At 42.2% G+C, this 25,637-nt stretch overlaps 1 protein-coding gene across 2 annotated transcripts in view; it reads left to right on the plus strand.

Annotated features, from left to right (window-relative positions):
• Positions 1 to 1,085: 1,085 nt before the first annotated feature.
• Positions 1,086 to 25,637, plus strand: part of ptn (pleiotrophin) — a 40,235-nt gene continuing 15,683 nt past the window's right edge. Inside the window, exon 1 of one of the 2 annotated variants that reach the window (XM_068717286.1) lies at positions 1,086 to 1,536. Coding sequence is in view for 1 of the 2 variants with exons in the window: in XM_068717285.1 (XP_068573386.1) it covers positions 1,606 to 1,679 (74 nt within the window). In the remaining variant the exon portion in view is untranslated. Of the gene's footprint in view, positions 1,537 to 1,568; positions 1,680 to 25,637 lie in introns of those variants that run through there. The other variant, XM_068717285.1, reaches the window with a different exon arrangement.

The raw sequence follows: 25,637 nt of genomic DNA on the forward strand, positions 1-25,637 counted from the left end.
AAAAGAAGCCTCATTTTTTTTTTTTTTTTTTAAATTAACAACTCAGACATATAATCAAATGGAACTGTGGTACTTTGTTTAGGGCTGAAATGATTAGCCAAATAATCAATTAGTCAAACAGAAAATCAATGTTGGGCAAGTTACTCGAGAAATATAATCAATTACTAATTACTTATTTAAAAAAGTAATTATTTGACTAATTACTCACCAGCCAAAGTAATTAGTTGTATTTATGAGTACATATACTCAGCCCATCTGACAAAGGTGCCTTTAAACGACTCCTAATCCTTCACACATGACGTTTTGACGTGTTCTTTTGCCTCGCTGATGCATAGCGGTATCGGTCCATCACTTTGGTCCATACTGAAATATCTCAACAACTGTTTTATTCAGAGGTTCGTGGTCCCCAGAAGATGCATCCTAAGAAACATCTGTGTTTGATTCTGACATCTATGTTTGTTTCTGTAACAAAACTGCAGCCATAAACCAAAATCTATGTTTCATTGTCAGTTTGATGATCCAAACAAAAATTCTCTCTAAAATAAGCAGCGGTGAAACTTACTCTCTTCCTAACTGTGGTCCTATCCCATCTGATAAAAATGGCCTTCCACTTGAAAATCAAATCAAATTGTCACAAAAACAGTGATTTCGCTGACAAGACAACCATAAACCCAGCATATAAAAGAAACAACATATTATAAAGTTAGACAACCCTTCAATCTTGCAACAAAAACAATGATTAGAGATATATATATACTCAGATGTCATTCACACATGACACAGAAAATATGCTTCTGCATTGCTTGCCCATATAAAAAGCTGAAAAACAAATGCAGAGCCCAGCTGGTGTTTGTCAATATTTTATTGATCGCTGTGGTTGGACTCACTTTTCCATGGATCAACAAGATATTTTATATAACTGTGTAGTTTGGCTGAGCTGCTGCTGCTCCCAGCCTGCTCACTCCGTGGGCTCATAACGGCTCCTACAGACACATTTAGCTGTTGTGTTTGCTCGTTCCTCCTGAATATCTCCCCCCCCTGTTAGCATTTGGATCAGTGGCTCTCCACCGTCTCCCTTCTCTTTCTGTTTATATGTATCTGTGCATCACTTTTTCTCTCTCGGCTCTGTCTCCTCGTCCCCGTGGAGCTCCCGGGCACTTTGGCTCTTAACTGCTCTCTTCCTTTCTCTTTCTCTCACACTCTGCGTTGGCAATCTCACATCTTGTCTCTGGCGTCTCGGTGAGTGCCAGGCAGGGCGTCCCTGGAGTGACCTTGGGGGTAATGAGCTCCTGATCACGAGTCAGGAAACCCGGCATTCAACACCCAACCCACCACCCTCCCCTCACCCCATGCAACACACACAAAAAAAAGAAGGAAAAAAAAAAAAAAAAAAACTACACAGCTATCGCATGCTCAGCCCACAAAGAGAAATAGTATTGGAGCGGCAGGGCAGCGGGGCAGAGGTGCAGATGAAAAGAGCCTAGAGAAAATACTTCTTCAAGCTCTGATATACAACTACCAGACCTCCAAAATAAAGTAAGTGGATTTTTCTTTTCTGGTAACACACTTATAGATGCATGGCTTTCGTTGGGTAGGTGTGATGAGATGGCGAGGTGGTTTCTTGAACAGAAAAGTTTGGAATTCAACTGTATTCTGTGCAGAGAGACTCGGCAGTACAGGTGATATGAAGGCCATTTCTTGGTGTGTGTTTCTCTGCGTGTGTGTGTGTGTGTATCTGTGCGTATGTTGGGGGTGGGATTTATGTGATTTCCAGAACTGCCAATATCAGCCCTCTGTTGTGCTCATGTTTCTAAATCTCACAATAAGAGAATTTTGCCTGAAGTTGTAAAAGAAACTCAGTTAAAGTTTCTTTGGTGATCAAAACATTGTTTTGCTTTTCTGTAATTTTCCCTAATATTTCGCCTGTTTGTTTTACCATTTCATGCTTTACCAGAACGCTTCTGTAGACATGGTCCTAATCGCTTTTTTGTTGCTCTTCCCATTTTAAGCAGATTTTGCCCTGAGGCTGTTGATAAGAGATAATGAACATATGAAAACATAAAAGACTATTAAGCTTAAAATGCTAAGAATTATAACTGCAGATGGAAAAAGTGGCTTGTAGACATATTGGGTAAACAATCGGAAAGTCACAATACTCCAGCAGCCATGGGCTATGGACTGTGGTATTAAATCATTAACAGGGCCATCTCCTCAGTGATTAGACTTCAAACATCCATATGTTTTGTTTATTATCGCTATCAGCCAAATGTATGCAAGCCCAATTAAGTATGTCTGTGCATGTGCGCTGGTTGAAGTAGGCCACTTTTGCCGGGGATGTCGTAATTTGGGTCAGGCCTGACTGGACTGACAAACCCGGAGCAGCCGTTTTGTATCAGCGCTATGTGGTCCGGCAGACCTTCTGCTTGCGTTGCCATGGCTTTCTTCAGCACTGGTATAGCAACCCGAGTCAGACCAAACAGTGTTCCTCTCTGTCTTATGGGCATTCCTGCTGTGGACAAAAGCTTTCTCCGGCTCATTCTTGCTCAAAATGAGGTGTCCGCTTCATTTCTTTAGAATCAACACATGGTGTGGTCCTAATGAAAGAGCTGGGGGAGATTAAACATGAGGTGGAGATGAGCTTGAGAAACCAGCTTTGGGTCCGTAGGAAGTCAGAACACAATGTGGATTAAGCTGGATGACAGCCAGCAGGGCCAAACTCATAAAACTGCTTCATTTTTAAATAGGTCCTGGCATTTTCCTACCACGTTTGCCATGAGATGGCCATTAAGAGACATTTTACACATTCTGCCCTTTTCTCTTGTTAAACGCTTGCCCCACAAACTTCACCACGTGATCGCGCCTATATGTCAAGACCAAGCACAAAGCCAGTTCATTTCCTTCTGTGTCTTCACAAATGCTTTGACGAGACTGCTCTCCATGGAGGAGCTGGAGCAATAAGGCATAGAATTGCGCTGTTAGGGCCCTGAGAAGTCCACTCCAGGGGGGAGGGAAGAGCCGTGAATGGAGCCAATTCTCATCTATAGGGCACAAGTAAGTGAGGGAGAGAGAGAAAAAGAGGGTAGGGGGATGAGGACATACACAAAGATCCTCACATTGAGTGGCTGGTTTATTCTTGTGGGGTACGCACTGACCCCTCACATGTGGGATGAACAGAATGAGCCTTGATGGGGTCCGGAGGGCCTCCAAAGAAAGGGAGGACGGGATAAAAAGAGGAGTAGAAGAAAAGAGGAGGGGAGGGATGCCAGTAGAGAGGCCGGTCAGGGAACCATCCTTTATTGCATCCATTTGTAGGCGTCATATCGCAAAAGCGTCAAAAGTTGCAATAAAGTAGAACTTGAAAAGGTAATGATATAACCTTAAAGAAGGATTCTGGGGCATTGCAAATTGGGCCTTATTTTATTGGTTTTGGCCACAATTCCTTTCGGTAATAAGTTACCAACTGAAATCTGGGAACATGGTGAAAGGGCTAAAAGAAAAAAAGAAGGAGCAATAAACAATCATATAGGTTTTACTTCAGAAGTGACATTTTACAAAAAAATAAGCTGATACATCCTGACATTCAGTTCTAGGCAAAGCTCCAAAAACCCTGGATCCTACACTTGCCATTATGCAACTATCTTTTGTTAGACCCCATCCTGCCTGGTAAACAGTGACTGGCAAACTCCAGAGCACCAGTTTATATGTTGCAATGTTATTTCCTTCCTCTGAAGCATTCCCTCTATTACCAAAGAAGATATTACACAGCTCTTTTAACAGGCAGAGCAGTAATTTCAGGTGACAAGTAATCGTAACATGGTGCATAAAATCGGTAGGTTGCAACCCGTTGTCTTCACAACTCGTCACATTCTGACGCTCGGTCAGGACCCTTGGCGTCACTTCCCAATGCACTGGGGAGCCCAGTCCATCAAACTATGACGCTCCGCTACGGTGGCAGTGAACCCATAATTATCATTCTAAAAAACTAGGTTTAGGCATCAAAACCACTTAGTTTTAGGAGAAACATCACGGTTGGGCTTAAAATAAGAAAGTACAACATAAAAACAGTGTAAAATAAGTATGGAAAACATGCCCCTTCAAATTAAACCTGGCCTCGAACACTGGTCTCCTAGTTGAAAGTCTTAAGTGTGTTTGATATGTCTCTCAGTTCGGTGTGTACAACATACTCATTCAATGACTACAAATAAACTGTTGTGTTGAAGCAGACAGACCTTCGGGAGAAGCACAGCTGAAATCTCCCCTGATCTTTTATTCAGCTGTGGCGATGAGCAGTGTCTGCTCTCCTGATCAATCTGTTAATGGTAACGTGTGGAAATGCAGACGTTCTCATGGAGACGTCAAGCCAGCAGCTATCTCATTACAGCCAAGAGCGAGACAATCAAAGCTGTCTGCAAAACCTCTAAGCCGGTGATGAGAGATTGTTCCTCTTGTGTGGTGTTGGTCCCGATTGTCTGAGGGATTCCATTGCTGGGACTACCAATGCTTTTGTGGAGGAATTTAAATACACGAGTAAGGGTTTGTGTTCGTGCACAAGTGTCGAGGCATGTTATAAACCTCTCTGCCGCTCTTTGATCAGAATCAAACTTCCACCATCTCGCTTTGTGCCCTAAAAAAAAAAAGGAGCTCCTTTCTTTCCTTCCTTGGATGCGTGCAGATTTTCTACTTTTCCTGTGGAAAAACAAATATCTAATTGAGGCCTGCATCTCTCCGCCCTGCTGTTGGCTTGATCTGGTGTTTGATCCTCGGAGAGCTAATGCTAACCCGAGGCTTTGCACTGTAATCAGTCAGCTCATTAGTGTCCCACTCAGTCACACAGCCACCCCCAAATACGTACAAACAAACACACACAAACCGTCCCCAGGCCTGCTGGTAGGTGAATGAAAGAAGAGAGGGCTAAGGTCACAGGGTTGGAACATAAGTTCTCTCCCTACTGAGAAAGTAAACATGCAGGAATGTAAGACTGGACCATTTAATTGGATGTAATCGATCGCAATGTTTGTCTGTGGCACATTTAAACCACACACTAGCGGTTTTGCAAGTTTTAGTACAAATAATCGTTTCGCAAACCATGCTATTTTTTTTTTTTACATTTTTAAGTATTCTGTCTACTATTCCAGGTATCCAGTGTTGAGATGTGAAACTGTTGTAACAGCATCTTGCAACATGAATTCTGTGTAACGGTGTGGTTGCAGATCACATCTAACTCGGTACCCCTCCGCTCACTCCTCTCTTTCCGAAACTGCAGAATCGCGAGACGAGTGCAAAACCGTAGTAACGCCGTCCGCCTTGCTCAGAGATTATCTTTACCGCTATAACGCAACGTTTGTATATGTAAGTCGGAAAGGCTGCCAGCAGCACCTCGGTTTTCGCACTCATAGGACACAAACAGCAGTCTTGTGTCCGTTTGACCTGTCCAACCTCCCCTTCCGCACACCCTACATTAAGTTCCTCGCTGTTTATACTGCAGCTGTTGCTCTGACGGTCCCTTAATGACGTGGATTGGAGTTAGTCGGAAGCCCGAAGCATCTCATACAGACAATTAAAGGGTGCCTTGGTGCGTCGTATCAGACGTCGAGGGGCACTGACCAACTGGCGGTGTTTAACGAGCTGGGAGTAAGAACGGGCTGATTTGTTTAAGAGCATTTTTGTCGAAGAGTTTTTGCTATTGCTGTTGAAAACGAGGTTGATGGGAGCTGCAAAACCAAAACAATTCACTCAAAGAGGTTAAAAAGTTCCATAGAGCTGAGGGAAACGGCAGAAATTGGTGTTAATTCTCTTAGGGGTTCATCATTGTGAGTGACTCCTTTAACATTACACAAAGTAATTCAACCCAAAAGCATATTAAACAGCTTTATGATATGTAAATAAGGAGCCAAAAAGAAGCTTGCACATGTGCGTATAAGCTTGTGTGCCATTTGATTATCTCACAAGCAGCTTAAACACGTCCTGCAGAGTACAAGATGCAGTAGAGGCTTTGGAAATAGATGTTGCTGTTGTATATCTTAGGCAAATGTCATACAGGGAATACAGGTCCTGAGGGTGCCCCCCCCCCTCCCCCTTGTTTGCGTGTGTGCAGGCTTCAGAGTGTGAAGCACAGGGGAGTGGGTAGTGTTTGTATTCCTCTAATGAACTGTGGGATGATCGTGTCTCTCTCACGAACCATGTCATCAGACAGAAAGCTAGACACTGAAAGGAGGGGATTAAACAGAAAATATAAGATCAAACTGGATATTAGCATCACATATATTCAATGGAAGATGTAGAAATTGCCCTTTTTTAATATTGACCATCCGGTCATTCTTTGTTCCCCTCGTGATTATTACAGGTGCAGCAGAAATGAAAGTTATTGACTAAGAAAACTTTCTCCCCAATCCAGAGCCTCGCTGAATGTCTCACAGGTAAAACCTGAGGCTGCCATTGAATAACGTACAGCCAATATGCTGCCAAAGCTCCACCTAAATGCTGCAATCTATTGGCTCAATCAATGCAATCTCAGTTTACTTAGAGCCACTTCTTTGGCTGCTATGTGGCCGGGAGTAGATTCGACCCGGCCAGCAGAGTTATTAGCGATATTATAATCATTTCTACTGGGAGAATTTGATTCTTGTAAGGCGTGAACAGTGATAAAAGAGGGGGAAAAGCATTCAGAGACGTGTAGCGACAGGTCGCGCACACTCACACGGATGCAGGGGTTCGTTGTGATGCGGCCACTGACGTTCAAATGGAAAGTTAAATTGATCGTGAGCATCGCAGCGGAACACCGTCTGCCACTTAGTATCTGCATTCCGATCCCGCTGCTAATTGGATTGCTAATGGTGAAGCTGCAAAGGGATGACAAACGTCTCTGATTAGAAGGGCTTGAATACGCTAAAACCATTGTACACTCTTTACAAACAATCTGAGAAAATCCTTAATCAAAATATCATCATTGTACCATTGTACCATCATTGAGAAGAATAACTTTGTTTCACAGATATGCGCTTGATGTGAGAGTTAATTCCTGCACCTCCTAAACAATGTGCGTCATTCATGCAAGGACAACGTTAGGGAGAGCAAGGCATCAGCCAGAGGTGACTACTCGGCTAAAATCAGGAAAACTGCTTTTCGGCAATCAGCATTTAATTCAGAGCAGCAGATAAATGGAACGTCCATATCAGAGAATGCACAGGCGTCAGTATTTTTAAAAAGGCACTAAAGACAAACCAATCATGCGATCACTAATCTAAACCTTTGTATGGAACCAGCTGTGTTCAACGAGGAGACTATATAATGTATGTATATATTCTTCTACATTCCTCTCTCAATGGATTCAATAAAATTATATATCCAAAATAGAAAATTGCTTCCCTTTCCCTCTCACAGATGTTATTATTAGGCCTAACTGTGGTTACCAGACTGCTTAAAGCTCCACATCTTCAATACTTAATACCAAAATAATTTTAAACAGTTTATATAGCCCCCAATTGCCAAAGGGGGTGTCTAATCCTTGGTTAAATCTCAGCAGGCTTTAATCTGGCCCAGTGGAGAGATTCTGCAGCTCTGGGATGTCTTCCTGTTTCTCCCTCAAGGCGCCACATTCTGGAGAAAGATTTGGAAAGTTAAAAACCTAAAATGGATGGGCAGAGGATTAGAAAGGCCCACGCTATGGTTGCAACGACCAGGGATGGTTTTATGACCACCCACCAATAAGTGATTAAAAACCAGGATCAGTAATGGTGGGGGTGTGTTCAACAAAGCCCCGAGAGAGAAAACATTCAGTGCACTTGTTACGTGCCCTAAATATCGTAAAATGTGCGTGCATGTCACAGCTGTCCCCCTTCGTTGGAACTGAATTATGCATTTCGAAGCTCTGACTCGAGAGTTTAAAGTTTCATCCACATGGAGGGACTGGGAAAAGGAGGGGTGAGAGAGGAGAGTCGAGTGTGAAGGCATCAAGGAGAAAGGGAGAGAGGAGAGGGAGAATCGTTAGTCAAAACTATTAGTATTCCATCCACAGCTTGTGCTGTGAGACAGCCGGTCTGTCCAAACAAACAACCAGCAGAGGGGGGATGCCTCATTATTACTTCCTCTCTTTTTTCTCACACGGAGTTCACATTCCATCTGACCACAAACACCAGGCCAGGGCTTTGGCCTTGCCCTCTGTCTCCGCTGGAGTTTAGAAATGTTAGCGGGGCTGGTAAAGCAACAATTCACATGCTGTTCGGTACATGATGAGGACAGTACAGTGCAAGGCCTCGGCCTGGGAGAGGGAAGAGAAAAACATAATGTGAATTCTTAATGTTTAGCCCTCTGAGCGTTTTTAAATCGACAGCCCGATGCATTGTCAGGTCCAAGGGGGTGTCTCTCCACCCTTCACACACCTGCCACCTTCCCTTCCCGAAAAGATCCCAGCGCTCCCAAGAGGAAGCTGAACTTTCAAACCTTCACAAACTTCAACTACTGAGCATTAAGAGGCTTCGACAGACTCTGACAGTTTCCATTAAAATATCTGCAAATGTAAATCAGTGCATATTTGCTTTAACTACCTCGATATGTATATATTCATGAGGAGATGACAAGATGATATAATTAATGGAACATGAGTAACTCTGATACATTGAGACGTTTCAGTGCTGCATCACAGCTGAGCTTGTGTCTTCTAATGAATACATTTGTCTCTTCTGATCCACATATGGTCTTTTTATCAGCCTTTATGGTTTACAGACAGCAAGGTGACATGCAACAGCCCCCCCCCCCCCCCCATCCATGCAGCAATTCCTTCTTTATTGGGCTATGCGGAGGCTTATATCGATTCACAAGAAATACTTTGTTTGCCCTTATTCCAAAAAAGGACAATATTCCAACTCAACTGTTGAAACTGAAAATGAAAGTTTCATTCATATTTCGGTTTTACATGCAGCCATCCATACTCCGATCAATGTAACCGTTGGCGGACTTGCTCGACGTACAAACACTGTCTCCCTTTTTTTATTCCTTCAACCACCTTCTTAAAAGGTTGGCATTGCCATCCAAAAAAAACTGTTGATATCCAAGTCTTTCATAACGTCTCAAGTGTTTCTCCTTCCGTCCACAAATGTTTATGGCATGCATCTCTACCAGAGCTAAACTGATGTGAAGCTGTGTGTCGCACATTGCAGTAAAACCCCAAATTGAGACATGGTTTCCAAATGTGCTGTATACACGTCCAAAGAATGCTCTTAAAACCTGAATATCGGCATATCCCACATCTTAACAGACAATGCGACATTAGGAATAAAGCCTGATTGGGAATATCCAAATGGAATATACTGTTTGCACGCCTTCATATCAAATTCAGACTATTGTCATATTCAGAATAATAGTGGAATATTAGTGTGCATCACATTAATGCCAAACAATTTTTCCACTACAGCTTTTGTCCTTTTCATTTGAACTTCTGCAATTTCCACTTAGGTCTTCATGCACAAATTGAAAATGGCTGCAAAAACAAGTGGACGGAAAAGTACCATGAGATGTCATCCGACACCAGCTGACCGCCCCTCAGAAAAACGTGTTGCACTGGTTTTTGAGCACAAAGGCTAGTCCCAGGAGCAGCACCCTGAACAAGTGCATCAAAGTACCCTTTCTTGCAGCTCAGGCTTTGAACCTCTGCCATTTGTACCTTGAAAAGTTCAATTATGTACCCGAGTGACCTTTAAACATAATCATCAGGGGATATAGAGAAAATCAGTTTTGCCTTCATTTGAACAGCCAGTTCACCCTTCACTTCTTGTTGCTTCTATCTCCTGCTCTTGGCTTAAACAACCAGAGGAGACTGATCCCTCATCGGCTTCCCACCCACCCACACCGCCAATTGGGGTCAAGCTCTGCTGCTGGGAATTGGTCCCTGATCTCTGTGTTGTTTTTGTCCTGTATCAACCAGGTTCCCCGATCAGTGCGCTGCCTTAACTGACTTCAAGAGCATGACATTTAATAGTCCATTTTAATGGAGGCTGAACTGGCATCCGAAACTACTCTGTACCTTAATGGTCGATAAAAAAAACACACACATTGGCTCTCTTGAGGGTCTATTATTTCCAAATCTAATATCTAAGGTTCACATTTTTTTTCCTGTCTGCTGCCATGTAGAGGACTAGAGGATGCAAAGGGAAATGAGTTGACTTTTTGTCAATCTTATCGTGTTATTGGCAATAATTTGTGATGTGCATGCATTTTTTATGAGCACCCCTTTGATTTCTCCACTGATCTATTCACTTTATTGTGAACCGTCTGTATGATACAACGTTTGTCAGAAATCTAAACTACGTGCCAGCGATGCTGCATTTCTTTTTATTGTAGAAAATTGGACCTGACTTTGTTCGCTCTGCAGAGACAACCAGTTCAGCACTAGAGTTATAGAATCAACCGGGTGTCACGTTGGGAGGTGAAACTACCTTGACGGCAGAGGCTTGTGTGACACACATTAAAGTTAGAGAGCGTTTTTTTGTACATGAGGACTCGATGTCTCCTCTGACTGGTCTAATGCTCAGTGGCAAGTTGAAAGGTCCCGTTCAGTGCCCTGGGCTGTGACTGTGGGCAAGAGCCACTTTCGCCACCGCCTCCCTCCAGCCCTTAACCCCACACCCACCCCACAGCTGAGCACAGCCCGCGTCAGAGAGGGGCTTCTGGTATTCGCACGGCAGCTCAGAGTTTACATCTTCAACGGGAATGATCGGATCTGTCCGTGCAGCGAAATGAGCTCCCTTATTTACTTGTAAATTGTGTCACGTATAGTATCGTCGCATTCATGTTTTTTTTTTGTAAATAAAGCTGGAGCAAATAGTGTTTTGTGCAGATGAATGTAGACGGCGACAGCAGCGGGGACACAGGAAAATCTGGTGGGTTGCGTTCCTGATGGATGGAAATAGCTTACTGCAGAGGCAGGGTGATGGTGAATGGGATGGATTTGTGAGGTGGGCAAACACGCCATTGTGTGTGTGTGTGTGTGTGTGTGTGTGTGTGTGTGTGAGAGAAACAAAACTAAATGAGTTCGGTTACAAAATGGGACATACAGTATTTTGAAAGGAACATTTTCTTTCTTTATTATCCTACTTGTGGCTACCTTTACAGTGAGAATAGATGTTTCCACTCTCTTTAGTGTATGTAGCTTATTGGAATATTGGATTGTTCAGTGTCCTATTATATAACACCGCTGCAGCACATAATGCAGTAAATGAACTGTGGCCTTATTGTATTTTAAATTCATGGTTGCTTTTAGTTCTTTTTTTTTTTTTTGTCCTGTTATTCTGCACTCGTTTTAGCAGCTTAACAAATATGTGAAAAGAGATTTACAGAAACCTCTTTAGCTGAAGAATCGGTGGCGAACTCCAGTGACGTTCATCGGCCCGAACCGTCAATGGAACTGCAGACAAACGAAGCTGCAGTCGATTTCATTGTGGAATAAATTAGACGCTTTGGATGCTGGGTATTGAATTCCCATCAGCCTCTCCAGCTGACGTCAGAGGACCTCAGGCGGTGGATCTCTGTGGTGCTGCACGTGCCCTCCACGGTGACTGCTCTCCACTTAAAACTCTCTCAAACCCACACATGCAAACAGACAAATGCATACCCCTGAGACCATGGCACCAATTACATGACAATCACTACCCCCCCCCCCCCGCCCCCCCTATCTTTTCAAGTCAAGGACATTACATATAAAACGTTATTTACATGTTTACTAAGATAAGTGTTAAAGCAAGATTTCTCCTTGGGAAAACAGGTGTTTAATTGACTTTCCGCCAGCTGGTGTCAGAGATGTTTTAAAGATCGCTTAAGTTGTTTTCTGCTCTAAAAAAAAAAAAAAAAAGATGTGATAGATACACATCATCGTTTACTGTTCGGTCTAATAATTGTGTGTTTCAGATCAGCAGTTTGCTCTGGAGAGCAAGGCCAGACTCTGTGAAGAATTGTACGAGTTTTTCCAGACTCTACAGGTTATAGACTGGACTTTGTCTTCTTCCGGGAAAACTTAGCAGTGGAAGACAGTGCTAGATGAAGGCAATGCGCTGAGGTTAGCCTTCCAATTCCATCTGCTCGTGCCAAATGGCCCCAAAGACAATGCAATAAAAGTGAATGATTTGTTTCGGCAGAAAGTCATGTCCTTGACAGATCAGGGATGTCCAATCTTCTTCTGTCCACCGTTCTCAGTAAATAACTTTCCCCCTGCTTCCTCGATGTCTGGAAATAAGCCTGTCACTGGGTCTTGGAATATAGTGCGTCGCTAGCTATGCTTGATTCATTGAGGGTCGAGCAGAGCCTGGCAGAGTAGGAACTGAGTGACACTATCATTGCAAATGTAGTAAACAAGTTACAAATAAGAGTCTCTTTGTCGTGGAAGGGTTTTAAAAAAAAACTTTTTTTGCATAGAAAAGCAAGATAAGCAACTTTGTATATGTTAACCATAAAATGGCAACAACACAGAATGTACAAAATACTAGGACAATGTCCGGATAATGAATTGTAGCCCCTTCCATCTTAATAAGGGCAAATTCCTCTGTGACTCTGCTGCTTTTCGTTACAACTCCTCTTTTGTTATTGCTATTGAAAATAATAATTGATTGGTTTTATCTGATCTGTGTATTTCATATAAAAAAAAAAAGGAGAACCAATCCCTTGCATTTTCCAATAATAAAAAAATGATATGTATATAGCAAGCTAGAAACATAACACTGACATATTGTCACCTAATAGCTAACATGTTACCAAACAGCTGCCTGTTATCCATCCGGCAGATGCAAAGCAACGTTAGCATTCATTTGGAGTTGGTTTTGTGTCCAATATTCACACAGCTCTTTGCTCTGCTTTGGTCTCCGCAAACTCCTGAAGCAAATTTCGGACTCTTACGCTGCTAAATGCTCCACTGTGTTCACCAGCTAGTCGCTTACTTTGTCTGCCTGCTGTTTGGTGTTGGGCAGGTTTCTAGTCAAAAGCATGTTTGTCTATAACAAAATGTTTTGAAAAGATTTGATTCAGTTCTCACAATCAGTCTAAATGACAAAATATGTGTGTGTTTGTTGATGAAGCATGAATTGGAGATACTGTATCATTATATATGTTGATTCAGAGAAAGTAAAGTAAAAGGCTTCGCGACTCTTGTAAGTTTCTCCCTAGCTCATTACATTTTCTGAGAGATAGAAGAGTTTTGACATGTTTGAGGGGTTCCTGCCGTCAGTCGGGTATTTCATGGCTGTTTCGCTGAATGAATTTTGATGTGCTGCTATGGTCCAGGCGTCTTTAACAGTCCCGACAAGCCTTTGTTCTTTCCCTGTTTTCATGTCTGATCCCCAACAGCCCACAGGGGAAAGCTCTGTCGGCCATGCGCTCCGAAAGCCTTTCCGTTTGATCAACTTCTAACATATTTGAACAATTTAGGCAGGAAGGAGAGCAGGTAATTCAAAGGCTGCCAAAAGGGTGTTTTGGGTAGATGAGAAGACGAGCAGGCTCACAAGGAGTAGCGAAGAAATTCGGCTTTATCGTTTCTGCGCCGCTGCATGCTCTAAAACTACCCATCAACATGAACACAAACCCCTAATGCGACTGACATCCTCCATCTTAAAAAAAACATTTGAAATGCTATTCTCTCCCCCAAAAGCATCTATACCTTTCCTCTGCTTCCTTTTCCTCAGGCAACAACTTATTTCACCCAGTAGAGGCCAGTGTGTAGCTGATGAGGTCATCCACTCAATATGACAGCTGAAAAAAGAAGAAGCTTTGAACACCTCATAGTGCAGAAGGGGGCATGGATATCATAGTCCAGTTAAGGAGAATCACTGCGAAGGAATCAATGGAACATTGAGCAGCAGGTAACAAAGAGACAAATTGTGTTTGACAGTGAAGTAAGGTGAACATTAAAGCCATCTCCGCCTATTGTTTGGAGAAGAAAAACATAGCGAGAGAAAAAGCCCCGTTCAATATTTTCATGAAAGGATGTTGATGGTGGGTGTCATTGAATGCAGTTCCTGCATCAGAGTGCAGATGAGAGGTCAGGGCCACTGTGAATGGATCATGAGAGCCCTCTACTGACAGTTAAATCAAAATAAACCAATATCACAAAAAAAAAAAAAAAAAAAAAAAAAGTCCCCCGCTTCCAGTTTCTGCCGCACATTAAGAAGAAAAATAGACTTTACTGAATAGGTGTGATTATATCTGCGGTTGAGTCATAGGAAAAAGGTTGCTTTTCCCCACTTCATGTGGAGAATAGAAGTGGGACTGGGAAATTCTAATCATCATTTAGCACTAAAACCTTATTCCAAACACCCACCTACTGCTGTAAAAGAAATGAAGTACTGATTTAGTGATCAAAGGGGAGGTGTGGGAAAATAACAGTGTGAATATGCTGAAACTGTTCACAGCCTTGAGGAGTGACCAGTGGTTTATTTTCACCCTTCGTGGTGGAAGCTGTGCTACTTTACGGCCTCTTTTTACAGGTGTGATCCGGCAGAAAGAAAGAGTGATGCTCTTTCCTCTGCAAAATGAATCACGCAGCGTTTTCTACCCAAATTGTGACAGATTTTGCCACTTGAATGAAGTCAAATCCCTCATTTCTGATGCACATTAACCTCTTTGTGTCGAAAAAAGACAAAAAGGTAGACAACGTGTAAGAAGTTTGTCTGCATTGAAAAAAATGCATTAAAAGCAATAAATGAACGATTGAAGTTAATCATTTATTGTTTTGGCTGCTCTATTTCACACCTCGAGCCATTTTATTTGTAGGGGAAAAAAAGTGAAAGAGCTCTTAATATTCAGTACTTCATCTCATGAGAAAATAAAATCCATTTGACATGTTCGTTATTCGCCCACGGATTTTGCGAATAATGTTGGGAAGAAAAAAAAACAAAACAACAACAACTTCACCTCAACTCTGTCCGACTATCTTTTAGTTTCAGACAGGCTGTTGGGGGAATTTGATGAGGAAAAACTGCAGGGAGAAGCAAATCCCGAACCAAAGCAGCAGAGGAACACCGTTATCGAACGCTGCACCCGAAACTCCCGTCTGTGCGGGTCGTCCACATGGGAGCAGCGTGTGAATGAATAGTAACCAAGCAAACATTTCAGATGCGAGAGGGAACTGGAGAGGGAATATCAACACGTGTTGGGCACATGTGTTGCAAATTGAAGGATCACTGATTGATGTCCTTGGGAGAAAATAGTTGAAAATGACCACTCATGATTGCCTCTTATCAAATCGCGCAGGTTAGTGATTAAAAGGCCTAGAATCGCTCGGTTGCAGTCATCCCTGAAATTGGACGGATATCTCGGTAATGCTGCGACTCAAAGAGGCTGTAGAGGCAGATTTTTATTGTTATTTTAAAATCAATAGGCTTTTTTTAGGCATCGCTTGTGGGGGTCTCGACTGGTCGAGGGTGTGCGACGTGCATCACGTAGATGTTGAACTGTTGCTATTTCTCTCCGCTGCTGCCGTGTGCCCTGGAGGGAAATGTACAACTGTTTGCCTTTTGTGAGGCTTTCGTAATCTGCAGTCGAGCTTTGTTCCACTGCCACACAGGCTACAAGGGAACCAACAGGACTGAAGTGCTTCAGCAAAACAAATACACCGTACGGTATCTTTGCTACATCAGAGACCATATAGACCTGCACCTTTTTAAAACCTGTTCCAAGAAGGGATAAAGAAACTCATAAAAGCACCTCTGATTCACAGTACGTGGGCTCAGGAGAGCACTGCTATCAACACGAGAGGTAAATATATATAGCATGCACTGTGTGTGTTCTCCAGTATCTATGCCAGCAGTGTGGCACTAATATTGTAAACACGACATTACATGTCCTCAAAATAGTGGGAAGAGCTGTCGAAACTGTCCGACCACAATTTGTTTTGCTTAAGTGAGCAAACATTGGCCCGCCCACACTTTTCTCAGTTATTGTCTTGCGTCGATGTCAGACAGTCAAAACTTCTCCTCTTGCGGCCGCGCGTCTCGGTGACAGCACAGCTTAGAGAAGCCTCGCGAGCTAATGTTGCCACCGCTGTCACCACGGCTTCCCTTTTTAAGACGCGAGATGAGATCTGCAGGCATCATGTGAGAGGAGGAAACTTTTCCTCCCCACATAAGTCACCATTATTCTGATGCATGAACCTGTTTATTCTTAATCAGTCTGTCTGGCAGAAGCTGCCACTGCGCCACAATCTATTTTCGATGCAAAAATAAATATCCTCCAATTGATGGTTATGTCATGTCCTGACTGCAGAGAGCAGCACATCCTCTGCACTCACAGCTCCTTGGCACTTGTGAAATGTCCAACCACTGACTTTGAGGCACTTTTAAGTGAAGGGTGATTGCTGGCTTTAACTGACATAGATCTTTAGACGAAGTGGGCGTACCTTTTTTTTTATTGTTATATTACGGCTTATTTTTGGCATATTTTTGACTTCTTACCTGTCCAATTTCTATAAGAGGGGCAATTTACTAGGTTTATGCCCCTCATCAGGTTGGAGGCATTGAAGCGACATGTTGCACTGCAACGCTATATTATTTGTTTTGGGTTTGTGGTTTGTTTGAAATAAACGAAAGATGATCCGAGGAAAAGGAAGCCACCTGTAGCGGATCAAACTTCAGGCTAAAAATACAAAAGAGGAAAAACCTGATTTCTGGAGAATGAATCGCAGAAAGAACAGACAAACAGATTTGTTAGTACCTTGAACATGAAGCAGAAACACTGACAGTCTTTTCTGTTGGTGGCTTTTACAGTACATGTTCTCCTTCTTGGCTAATCCCGGTCCCATACTCTGCTGTTGTGACCATTAAGCCTGTCTGTGAGAAACTGGTGTGGGATTACAGGTAACTGGAAGCCTTATCTCTCCACCAGCAGCTTTAGTCGTGCTCCCTCTCGGCCTCGCAGTGCGACGCCTGGTTTGGGGGAGGTGGGTGGTAAACCTCTGTGGGGAAATGTCGGCGTGTGTGTAGGTGGTAGATTATCAGAGACTGGAATCATAGTTTAAATCCAGAGGATGAGCAATATCTCCTCTCTGGTGTGTGGTACGCAATACGGAGTCCTGCTCTGAATCCGAGGTTGTACAGTAAATAGTGATGCACCACGCTTTCAGCCTGCTGTCATTATTATTCACATTAGCATCAAAGGAAACACGTTGCTTTTTAGTATCACACGGCCAACAGGGGGCTCCCAATTCCGATTATTCCTCTGCTCAGTTCACAGCCTCTATACTTCAAGTGGTAGCGTAGTGGTAGTATAAACAGGACTAGTACTCCGCAGCTGTCCTTGAACACGTTTAGAACTGAGGCTTAACTATGTCCCCAAATGTCTAAAATGTCCTTTTTTTTTGTGTGGGTGGGACAGCATATATATATTTTTTTTAACAAATTATACATTTGGGGGGAGTGCTTCAAAAATGTTGAGACTTGGGCTGCACAATAACAAATGTTAGAAGTAACAAATACCATTTCTTTGGCAGGTTATATAAAACTTTCGGTTTGTAGGGACCATATCAAATTTGGAAGGTAACAAAAAAAATAGCAAAACCTGAATTCTGGCTTCTCATAAACACAATTGGGGGTTAAAAATAATTGGGATGTTGTAACAAATTCTGGTGCCTAGAGGCATACTTTTATGCTTATCAGAAATGTTTAACTGGCATAACAAACTGAGGATTTGCGGGCACCGTGATACATATCTGAGATAATGAAACTAGTCGGGGTCACTGTAGCAAAATTTGGAATTTGGTTGCATATTAACAAATCTGTGACTACAAAAATTAGGCGATCTGAGTTAAGACAACTTTTGTAACAATAACAAATATTTGGATCATAAGGACAACAGTATTTGAATATATGTAAGAATAACGTGCACGTAGCAGAAAGTCTCTCAGCTTCTTACTCAAAGAAAGCTCTGGAGCCCGCAGAAAGTTAAAATGTTATTGATTTGGTGCAAGTCCTTATGTTTTGATATGACTGCATCATCATCAGTCAAACTTTTGTTCTCCGTCCTACTCTATGATCTCCCTGCGTGTCAGGCTGTATGCGAGCGTGTGGGGAATCTTTATTTTAACTCCAGTGAGTTCAATGCCAACTTTATTTGAAAAAAGTTTTCTTCTCTAAGTCAACTTTTCTGTGAGACAAGATCCAAACATGAGTCTTGTCTCTGAGCTGTTAGTTATCTAGTGTCTTAATCAATCTGTTTATTACTTGTAATGCAACTTTATGGAGAAATTTATAGAGTATATGTTGGTCCTGCATCGTTGGAGTTAACTTACTCCTTTTAACCACATGCATCTGTTTAGTAAGCTTCAGAGGGCTGTGCATTAGGACTGAGATAGAAGCAGCAACACTGAGCAGACGGAGGGACAGACAGCACTGGAGTGGATTATTCTGCAAGAGTAGTTTGAAAAGTTCCTATGGACATTCTTATTCTTGTCTAAGCCATAAAAAAAAACTTTTCTCAAACATCACTATTGGAATTTATTGCAAATGCAGCTCCAAATAGACCTCAGCCTCCATTTCTTGTGCAGATGAGGTGTTCGCTTTATGGATGGACTAATCTTAAGCACAGAATCCTCGAGCTGAACTAAGCATGCTGAACAGTGTGTCGGTGACGGACCGAAAATGCCGATGCAAAATCTAAAATCATGATATAATGAGTGACTTCCCGGCTTAAAGATTACTGACATACCGTGAAATTCACAGAAACAAGCATGATGGCGTGTCACATCGGCTGCAGCATTGTTTACCTCATTCCGCAGTCACTTTTAAGGAGTCTCTTGAATAAGCTGTCACTGCCGTTCGACTCCAGTCTCTTTACAAGCAAAATTAAAAACTCAGAGATATGAACGGCAATGCTCAAGTGGACAGAAATACGGCGGAGAAGAGAATAGATAGCGGGAAAGAGAGAGGCAGACAGGATGGAAAAGAGAGAAGGAGGCAAGACGGCTTAATCAACAGGCGGACAAAGCTGCCCACGCTGTATGCAAAGGCTTTCTCATCCAGCACACTTTAATGAACAAGTGACTCAAGGTGCTTTCAGCGGGTTCTTGAGAGGAACACTCACACTCACGCAAAAGATAAATGTTGCCTATTCAATTAGACAGACACCTCTAAATTGGCGCCTTTGGAGAGCAGGCAGGAGACGGCGTCTGAGAGAGGGAGGCGCTGACTGCTGATGCTAACAGCGTGGGGCTTGAGGGACGGCGCTCGGTTTCTGGGCTGTCAGCGGCTGCCAGGGGGATCAGACTGCACAGGTCCAGCAGCCAGACAGCCGGGATCTAAAGGGAACAAACCCAGCTATTTCTAGCAATCAAAAGGCACCCGAACAGGGAGACAAGCGCGAGGAGCGGTGATAAGACGTCCCCTGCAGCCAGGCTGTGCACAGGTGATTCAGGAACGAAGATTAATGGTCGAGATGAGAACAGGCGACTGTATAAATACAGCAAACCCATATCGGCGTGATCTAAAATGATCAAACCTGCTGACTCTAAACATTCACATAGTGTAGCCTTTTTCAGCATATTCTCTAAATGCTGCCACCTCTATCAGCGTTTAGCCTGTGAACCCTTTTAGTTCTGACATTTCACACATGGAAAAAACATAATACTCGAGAATACTGTTGCAGTTTGAGACAACCCTAACATCAGTTTGTACGAGTGAGAGCCCTTCCAAGAATCTGAGATCTTTGCTGTTGCAGGAATGAACTGAAGTTTGTCCAAACACTGAAATATTTCAATAAACTTACACATTTTGCAGCAGAAAACTAGCAGAATTTTGCCAATAACTGCATTACTTTGCATAAACATAATTAATTTCAGATTCCAAAAATTAGATGTGGGTCCCTTTTGAATCCCCGTAAGTGACCAGTGTGTAGGATTTAGTGGCATCTAGCTGTGAGGTTGCAGATTGCGATCTACTGAATACTCGCCCCTCGTTTTTCAAGCACTTTGGCGGCCTTCAGGTGCACTCAGACTACAAATTTGTGATCAGAGCTTTTTATTGCTGGTTTATGGATATGCTCCATATAAGCAATAATATCAAAAGTGTTAAAGTAGACACAAATTTGTTGCTAATTAAATTACCACAGTGTAATTGTCGCATCAACAACTTGCGGCCTTCGAGGCTCACTAGTGTCAACTTTTTGGGACTTAAGAATAGCAACCTTGTTTGAAACTTTTTCTTTTTGACGGACATGCATTTCGGAGTTGTTTATATGAATCAGTTGAAGTTTAAACCTAAAGATCGCCAACCATTTTCAGGTGATATGATGTACGTATTCAGCACACTGCAGAGAGTAAAACTGGATACAGGTTGTTAAAAAGTTTTGAGAAAACTCAAAATTACTTCAAACAGTGGCAATCTTTCAGACTTCTTTGCTATCCATCACAGCGTCCTAACTTTGAACAGTCTCTAAAATTTGTTTGGAATGTTTACCTCTTGAGTCAGTGCTATAACAGGTTGTTTTTTGCGGTATTCTACCAACCTGTCTCCACTGAGAAGAAGCCCTTATTGAAAGTTTAATCCACCGGTGTGGCTCCCCTGGCTCTCTTTGTTGCAGCCTTTTTTTTTTTTCATGTGAAAACATGGCGGAAATATTACAAAGCTGAATAGATATAAAGAGAGGGAGGGAGTGGAGTTCCATTTGCAAAGGAAGTTGAATATAGTCTTGTCTTTTGGTACTGCAGTTGTATAATCCTAAAAAAAGGAGGGTAATTGATAACCACTGGAGTTTGTCGTACCAGTGACAGCATGGGGCTCATAATGTTCTCATATGAGTGCCAATAACAAAGAAAAAGGGGGCACAGAGATGAGTGGGAGGATAAGCGACCGAGTGGGTGTTTGCAGGCGTAGATATAATATGATCAGCGTAATGGAGGCATTCATGCATAAATAGAAGTCTTCAATTTCAGCTGTTTCAGCTCCGGTGCTCTCACAGAGACATTGTTTGTCATCCTTATTATTGTGTTTTTATCATTAAACAAGCCCATCATTCTGAAACCGCAAACTGAGCTCACTTTTCAAGACTTGGCCTCAGACATAATACACACACACTCTCAGAAAAGGCAGACAGACACACACACACACACATACAGAGTGCCACACACGCTGTTTTTGTTCCGGAGTGCTGCTCCCTGTGGGCTCCTCCAGGGCTGTTCTGAGAGATAGCGGGGACCCTCTCCACACACTCTCTCCCCCACTGTCTGACCTTTACAAAACACAAGTCAGAAAATGTGTGGCATTTTCCTCTAATCATCTGCACCCTAACACATGAGAAATGGCGGCGCGCCTCAATTAAGGCGTCCAGCGGCCCCGTGAGAAATGATTCACTTTTCTTCAATAGCAGTCATTATCCCGGAGGTATTACTGCACAGAGCAGCATTTTCTTAACCTGCTCTTATATGCGTTACCATATGTGTATCTATATTCATGCTGTAACCTTTCACACACCTGGTTATACTTTCTCCCCCCAGTAATCCGTTTAGTTTTTTCTTTTTTATTGCTGCATTACAGAGCTTTATGCTTGACTTTACGTTCTTGTCTGTTTGTTTTTTTTCAAAGGCCCCTCCTCTAGTCAATACACTTCCCATTTCATCTGTGCTGGAATCTCTCAAAAGCTCAGCTCAAGGAACACACAGACCGAGAAACTCCTTTCAATCCTTTCAATATGCCCTGTGTCGAGATGAAGCATTCGCTCCTCTTCTGAATCACAACTACTGAGATGGGAAAGCCACTCAGAAGCGGATTTTTCTGCCTGTCTCTTCCCAAGGACACAGTGCTGCATTCGCTGTCTGTCTCTAAAGATAAACAAACAGTGAACCGTAAAGATAAACCTGTCAATAAAATGTGTTTTCTTTTGTTTCTGTTTTCTAAACATCTGACATAGCTTGGTAGGAGCAGAAATGTTCATCCAAGTAGACATATTTCTGCATGAGATGTTTTAAAATTCCCTTTCTTCATTAAGTTTACCTGCATTTGCAGGTAAGGGTCATCAATTATGCAAGAAAGAAGGTAAAGGCATCGTCAAACCGAGATTTTCAAAAGAGATCAACATGAACATAGGAAGTGGCAGCAAAAACAAACACTCTCCAAAAAAAAATATATATAAAATGAACTTAAAACCAAGCTGAAAAGCATTATGTCAATGACCTTTTCGGGTTTGAAAGATTACCACACCCAGCAAGTGATGTCACAGTGTACGGATCACACCCTGGAGTACATTTCTACATCACTACAGCAATGTGATAAGAGCAGGGCCGCCTTTCAATCAGAGGGTCGGTGGTTCGATCCCCGGCTCCTGCTCTGCTAATGTCAATGTGTCCTTGAGCAAGACACTTAACCCCAAAAAATTGCTCCTGTAGCTGCGTCTACAGTATATAGATGGATACTGAATTGTAAGTCGCTAAATGACTGTAATGTAATGTAATGATATCTTTAAAGTCCCAGTGAAACTGACGTTAGAGTGTCCTCCTCTTTTGTACTTGCATTTGATTGGACCGCTAAAAAGTGGGCGGGCTTAGAACGTCGCTGAACATGGAGCTACCGAGGACTGTCGCTCCACACACACACACCTCCCTCGTGGCGAAAATATGCAGATTAATCGATGGATGCAATACACGTGCCTGTTTTCTAGCAGACAAAGAGCATGTGGTATGTACAGGTACAGTGAAGTGCAAACAGCAGCTACTTGGTTGTTTCATGGACTGTGTCTGTTGCCTCAGCACAGGTTCCTTTACATTACTAATAGATTTCAAGACTTTGTGTTGGCTCTACCTCAGCTGTGTGCGTTTGTGTTTTTCCTCCAGGCTTGTACCCGGACCTGTGAGTCAGACGCTCACAGAGCAAAGAGAGAGGTGAAAAGGTCAGTTCTTTCCTCTTAAGGTCCATTTTGGCACGAGGAATAGACCCATGTGACCTGTGTGGTCTTTTTCCACCTGAGCCCAGTATTTATCACTTGGAAGGAAACAGTGAGTGCGCAACTTAAACTACCTTCTCCTTCCAATTGCACGTTCATATGAAATGTACCTCCAAGACTTAAAGAGGCTATGAAAAGAGGGAAAGGCTAGTGGGAGAATACAAGACATGCTTATTGCAGCATGTTTTGTCTTTGCCATCCACAACTTTCTCCTTTGCACAAAGTCTGTCCTGCTATCAGGGTTGGTTCCCCGTTACTGAAATAGATCAATAGTTACGTATTGTAAGTCTGACTCAATGCACAACCCCATACATGTTTACCGGCCATTCCAATAATTTCTAAGGATGTAGTGAATCGATAGGCTCTTTATGATTGGCTGAACATGTGTATACTGTATGTAAATGTTCATACTCAAAGCTGAGTGACTCTATATCTGACTCCATATCTCCATATGTAGTGGAAGAAGAGCAAAACTGTGGCTATTGTTATCCCAAGATTGAAATCTCCTTTTGTTATTTAGTATGGATGCTTCTCAGTGCTTATCTAAACAATAGTCAAATTTAAAGACAAATTATGAAGTAGTACCCTAAGCCTTCCACTTAACACTTATTGTATTCATATTAGTTTGTTGCACTTATTTATTCATATTAGTTTGTTTCTGCACTGTACCTTTGCTCTGGTTCCTGCTCTTAGATGCTTGTTTAAACAAGGAGATGCAACATATGACCTCTGGTGACGAGTAGTTTTCTTGAATACCTATGTTGAATACACTTATTGTAAGTCGCTTTGGATAAAAGCGTCTGCTAAATGACTGTAATGTAATGTAATTACTCTTTTTGGCTACTTGGCAGCAGCAACAACAGTGTTGTCATATCACCGTTCACTCGTTTAGCTCTCTTTTTAGCACTCTTTTTTTGGTCTCTAGCAACTTCTGAGCAAGTGGCAACTTCCGGCGCAGAGAAATGAAGCCAACGTCGAAGTGCCTAAGATTGCAGTTTCACTTGAGACTGGCTCCAAAAGCAGGTCAATCTCCATAGACACCCCCATATTAAAATGCCAACTTTGCAGAAATAAACATGTTTACAGTCAGGTTGGGTCTCTGTAGCTACTGTATATCCATGTCATGACAACTTTTCCGCAAATACATTTTTGTATAACTCAACCATTTAAATTATATTAAAGCTTAAGCCAACCAAAGTCAACTTCTTCAAAGTCTTCAAAGAGCTGCAGATTTGGGTGATAATTCTCTGTAGTCACTATAAGTGACCGCTATCACATTGTCTCATTTGTTACAAAATATAGATTATAGTTTCTACTAAAACCGGATATGCATGCATGATATTAGCTGTTTTTTTTTAAATTGCTTCAAGTGTTTTAATGGTCCGTATTACTCAAGTCAAAGGACTAAAAATATCCTTAAAAAAATATCTCATATTGACTCTAAGTATTGCATGATGAGTGAGCTCGGAAGGACTTGCCTTTGGAAACTACATTCTTTGATTTGTTACCTCCAGGGGCGAAGAGTTATTCAAAGAATAACAAATAATAATTCATGTCCAACTAAGTGATATTAGAAGAATACATGTGTGCTATGATAATATGTGTGTTCATCATTAACACACCACAGAGTTGCTTGATTACATGCTCCCCATATTTAGACAAGTTCTCTGATTAAGAGCTGGATTTCGGTAGGCTAATGGTTTAAATTAAAGAAACTAAAATCCATTCCTCACTGAGTGGTAATGGTCGAAATCTTTTTTGTTCAGCCAGTACAGTTAAAAACACAAGTGACTCACCCCTTCAAGGGTCTTATAATTGATTCATTAAACTGCTTACTCCTGCCTACTCCATTGCCTCCTGCCTTTGTTAGCAAAGGATCTGATAGTAGGCCGATAGATAGATTCTCTTTTATGTACTTGGCAGGGATTACGTCAGTAATGAGAGAGATGGGGAGCGTTTTCTTTCTGCCGTTAGTCTGCGCTCCAGTGTGGTGGATCGTCTTGTGTGTGTGTTTGCTGGAGCAAACAAGGAGTCATTGAAGGTCCATCGATTTGTGGTGCAGTATTGGCTTTCCTCTCTCGCTACCTTCACCGGGAACCCACAGCTGTGCCTGGATCAATGGGGCAAATGGAGGGTTTGATCGGACTAATTCTCACTGGCTCATGAGCCACACACTGATCACTCGGTGTTTCTAATGTTTCAGCTAAAGAAACCCTCAAGGTTTGCAAACATTCAGTTCTCCTGTTGCCGTCTTTGCTTTTACACTTTGACTTTATTATGTTTCTGACCTTAATTGCGAGCAGTTGCTAAATGTGATCATCTTTGGCTCCCCAGAGTAAAACATGCAAGACATTTCATTTTCTCATTCTCTCTTAATAAAAAGGACCGTTTCTCTTTTTTCTTCTCAAATACTGTGTTGTTGTTTTACTAATCGATTTGTCGATCCACAGAAAATTAATTGGCAGCTACTTTGATAAATGATTAATCAGCCCAGTCATTTATCGAGCAAAAAAAGCAAACATTACTTGGTTCCAGCTTCTCAAATGGGATAATTTGCTGCTTTTTGCAGTTGTATGGTATTTAAAATGTAATATCTTTTATTAATGAAGCATACGTTTCTCTCTGACAAATGGCAAGAAAAACCTCTTCTTTTTCTATTCTTTGGGGCTTATATATAGTGGAATTAATAGTTTAAATGGTTACGATCCCAGTTTTTAAATGTGTGACACACTCAGAAA

Source organism: Cebidichthys violaceus, unplaced genomic scaffold (assembly GCF_023349555.1).
Source record: "Cebidichthys violaceus isolate CVI_PGR_0920_01 unplaced genomic scaffold, fCebVio1.0.p SCAF_21, whole genome shotgun sequence".
NCBI lineage: Eukaryota > Metazoa > Chordata > Actinopteri > Perciformes > Stichaeidae > Cebidichthys > Cebidichthys violaceus.